The sequence below is a fragment of the Agrilus planipennis genome, unplaced genomic scaffold, assembly GCF_000699045.2.
Source record: "Agrilus planipennis isolate EAB-ADULT unplaced genomic scaffold, Apla_2.0 scaffold86, whole genome shotgun sequence".
NCBI lineage: Eukaryota > Metazoa > Arthropoda > Insecta > Coleoptera > Buprestidae > Agrilus > Agrilus planipennis.
In genome coordinates, this window is record NW_020438863.1 from 939,043 (window position 1) to 943,312 (window position 4,270).

The 4,270-nt window shown below is 34.6% G+C and overlaps 1 protein-coding gene across 1 annotated transcript in view; it reads left to right on the forward strand.

Moving 5' to 3' along the window:
* The window catches only part of LOC108735687 (SCY1-like protein 2), a 5,618-nt gene extending 2,251 nt beyond the window's left edge, over positions 1-3,367 (forward strand). The window contains exons 2-4 of the mRNA XM_018467759.1: positions 1,470-1,596; positions 1,648-1,950; positions 2,011-3,367. Of these exons, the coding sequence (XP_018323261.1) occupies positions 1,546-1,596; positions 1,648-1,950; positions 2,011-3,249 (1,593 nt within the window). The 5' untranslated portion in view covers positions 1,470-1,545 and the 3' untranslated portion in view covers positions 3,250-3,367. The remainder of the gene's footprint in view (positions 1-1,469; positions 1,597-1,647; positions 1,951-2,010) is intronic.
* The last annotated feature ends 903 nt before the right edge of the window (positions 3,368-4,270 follow it).

The following is a 4,270-nucleotide window of genomic DNA, read 5'->3' on the forward strand; positions in this document are numbered from 1 at the left end:
TGGCATAATAAATGATAAATATTTGAAATTTTTCACATATTTAAAGGTTATAATGATATCTTTGGTTGTTTATCATAGAAGACATAATGATGAATTAACCATAGATCATAAGTAATAATTTTTCTATTTTTCATCTATTGTCCCCTCCTTATGTCTTTGGTTGTTGATCATAGAAGATATAATGATGTATTACCCATAGATCATGAGTAATAATATTTCTATTTTTCATCTATTGTCCCCTATTTATCTCCTACAAGTTAGGCCACTTGCTGTATCCATTTAACCCTTTATATATCTATTATCTATGTCTATGGGCTGTATCATTAATTGACGTTTGAGGTTACAAGTATGAATCATTTATTTTTGTGTTTTTTAAAGGTTTTATTATATTATAGAACTATTTCAATCTTATTTTAATAAATTCAGGTAAATTTTTGAACTATTCTGATATGAATTTAAACAATAGTTGCCTTATATTGTCAATATTCAAGTATTTATTGTATTTTTTTTCTAGGAAATAAATTGTATAATACATAATTTAAACAATTTTAAAGAAATGGAAATGTTTAATAAGATATACTCTCACGTCAGCAGTTCTGTTAGCAGTACAGTGTCACAATTATCTGGAGTTCTTCCAGGAAACCCTGTCACAAGAGAATTTGATGCAACATCACATGTAGCCTCAGCTGGCCCAGGTACTCACTGTAAAAGACTTTGTTACCTTAATTATCAATTTATTCCACTTAAACAACTTTCCTCTTTGCTGCAGGACTATTTTGGAAGATTTATAAAGGATATAAATGTTCTACAAAACAAGAAGCCTCTATATTTGTTTTTGAGAAAAGACAGCTTGAAAAATGGAACAAGACAGACAGAGAAATTATATTAGATAGCCTTAAACGTGGAATAACTCAAATTACAAAAATAAGACACCCCCGGGTATTAACTATACAACATCCTCTTGAAGAGAGTCGTGAAAGTTTGGCCTTTGCCACTGAGCCAGTTTTTGCTAGTCTGGCTAATATCTTGGGACAAACATATAATATGCCTCAACCTTCAAACATGTCTGATTATAAATTATTTGATGTGGAAATTAAATACGGTTTACTTCAAGTTAGTGAGGGCTTATCATTTCTGCATAACGATGTTAAATTATTACATAGAAATGTTGCCCCTGAGAATATTGTAATTAATCAGCAAGGAAGCTGGAAGATTTTTGGCTTTGATTTCTGCATCCACAACACTAGCCCTCCTAATGAACCCCCATTTTATCCTTTCCAGGAGCTCAGCCCTACTGTGCCTTCTGTTGCACAATGCAATCTGGATTTTTGTTCCCCTGAAATTGCCCTGACACAAGCACATTCTCCAGCTAGTGACATGTTTTCATTGGGCTTGTTAATCTATTTATTATATTCACCTAATCATCAAACACTCTTCCCTGTAAAGGACTTGCACCAAATTAAAAGCAGAGTCCAACAATTGAAACAAATTCCTCCCAAAAAATTGCAACATTTACCAGAAAATCTCAGAGAATATGTCAAACTAATGCTAAACACAACTCCAGAAATGAGACCAGATGCCCATCAATTTTCGAAAGTAATTTGAAATGTATATTTGTTAATTTCTCTCACTAACTTTTTTTCGTAGATCTCGTATTTCGAGGATATTGGGGTGAAAACCCTGGCTTACTTAGACTCCCTTCTACAGTGGGATAATCTACAGAAATCTCAATTCTACCGTGGTCTGCCTGAAGCTCTAGGAAAGCTTCCACAAAGAGTAAAACTTCAGCAAGTTCTTCCCTGTTTGGTAAGGGACTTGGCACAACCTGCGATGGTTCCTTTTCTTTTACCCAGTATTCTGGACATTGCTCAGGAGTGCAGTCAAAAGGAATATGTCTCCCAAATTTTACCTCATCTCAAACCCGTCATGAAGCTAACAAATCCAATTCAGGTAAATAAAAGAAGCAACATTTTTTCCTGTAAAGTAATCAATACTTTTTTTTGAATTTAGATTCTGCTAATTTTTCTTCAACGAATGGAACTCCTTTTAAAATTAACACCTGCAGAAGACATTCAGCAGCACGTCCTGCCGATGTTTCATCGAGGTTTGGACAGTGATAATCCTCAAATTCATCAAATGTGTCTGTCGGTCCTGCCAACGTTCGCGGGCCTCCTCGACCATGCCAACGTTAAAAACAGCGTCCTGCCCCGAATTAAGCGTCTCTGTATATCGACGCCTTCAACACCTGTTCGTGTCAGCTGCCTCATTTGTATTGGACAACTGCTCGAGCACTTGGACAAGTGGTTGGTACTGGATGAAATTATCCCTTTCTTACCCCAAGTACCATCCAGAGAACCTGCTGTTTTAATGGGCATACTGGGAATTTTAAAGCTAGCTTTAAACCATAAAAAATTGGGCATTAGTAAAGAGATAATCGCTACGAGAATTTTACCTTTCCTTATACCCTTATCCATTGAAAACGGTCTTACCCTAGCTCAGTTTAATGCTCTGGTAGCTCTCATAAAACAAATGTTCCAAATGGTGGAGACAGAACACAGAACCAAACTTGAACAATTAAATACAGTAGATGAACAGCAGAAAGTTCTCGAAAGTCAATTACCATCAATTGTACCCCTAACTTCTAAACCTGTTGAAATCGATAAAGCATTTTCCGGGTTAGGTTTGGATGATATCATGTCCAATTCCTTAAGTTTGGAAGACAAGCAGAAGCTTGCAAAGCAAGAGGAAACTATAAAAGTACTTCAAACTCAACCCCAAATTCAACCAACACCTATCTCTCAAACTATGAGACCACCGTCCCAACAGACAACAAAAGATTTAACTTCTTCCTTGTCCAACTTAGACACAAAAATGTGGAACAACATGAACTTATTGGCCCATTCTGTTAAATCCAACACACCTCCCAGTAATAATTTTGGAATTAGCCCACTTCCAATTATGGGTAGTCCTATTTCTAATCCTGCTCATTCAAATAATCTAATGCAAACTAGTTCTCTTCAAAATCAGCCTAACTTTAATCAAAATTTGTGGAATAATAACGGCCTTACTGCAGCTAGTTCTTATAATAACCAACTTGCCTTACAAGGTCCTCCAATGATGACGAATATGAATAATTCCAATCAATGGACAACTTCTAGTCAAAATTTAAATCAAAATTGGCGTCAACCCAACACAAATGGTTCGAATAATAAATTATCAAACGATGATTTAATGGATCTTTTAAGTTAATTTGCTTTTTTTGGGGCTTTCATAGCTTTTTAAGTGTTTGTTACCAATTCGTTTATTTTAATTAATTAATATGCTTATTTTTTTATGCAATCAATTATTTATTTATGTAATGTTTAAATAAATATACCATACATTCCACTGATAAAATTGTTTTTTTTTTATTAATTTTAATGAAGTAATCAAGTGTTTTGGTTCAATTAAAGCACACAGTAATAGCATGTTAACAATTATTTAATTACCTTTACACATTCAAATAAAATCAACAAAAAGGTATGGTACAAAACAAAAGGACTTCAATGAAACATTTGTTATAACAATTGTACATACTTGACGTTTGTAATCTATATTTGGGCAATCATGGTTTGTCTGGAGGAAGAGCGTCAAATTCAGACGCATAAACAATTTGCATTGAATTTGTAAATCCTGATCCTAGCCGTAAGGCCTTAACAACTACAACTGCATCTCCAGCTCTTACAATTCCATTTAATTTAGCATAAGTCATCCCTACTTGTATTCGCGTATCCAGATCTTTTTTCCAATTACATATGGGACGTTCTGGAACAAAAAAGAACACTCTGTTTACTACTTTATAAAAAAGAATAAATTCAAAATTCAAATTATAATTCCCTCCACCAGATTGCGGCGACATCTTCATCGTTGTAATAAAAACGCAAACTAGCAGTTTGAAAAATGGCGTGTAAGTCAGTTCGTCCGTTCGTCGTTAGGCTGCGTCAAGCTTGTGATAAAGTGAAAAATTTAACAATTTATTGGTAAGTGAATATATAAATAAACAAATAAGCATAATACTTACTAAAGTATAAAAATGGTAACACTCCTCGCCACATATTAAGCCTTTGAGCCACATTGGCATATCGTGTAACGGCAATAATTGGGCATCGCGGTCTGTATCTTGAAAGAAGTCTTGCGGATTTCCCCGAAACAGTACAAACAATAATGGCTGCCGCATAACAACGCATTGATAAGTTAATAGCTGAGAAGGCAAGGGCCTTTTCAGGTTCAA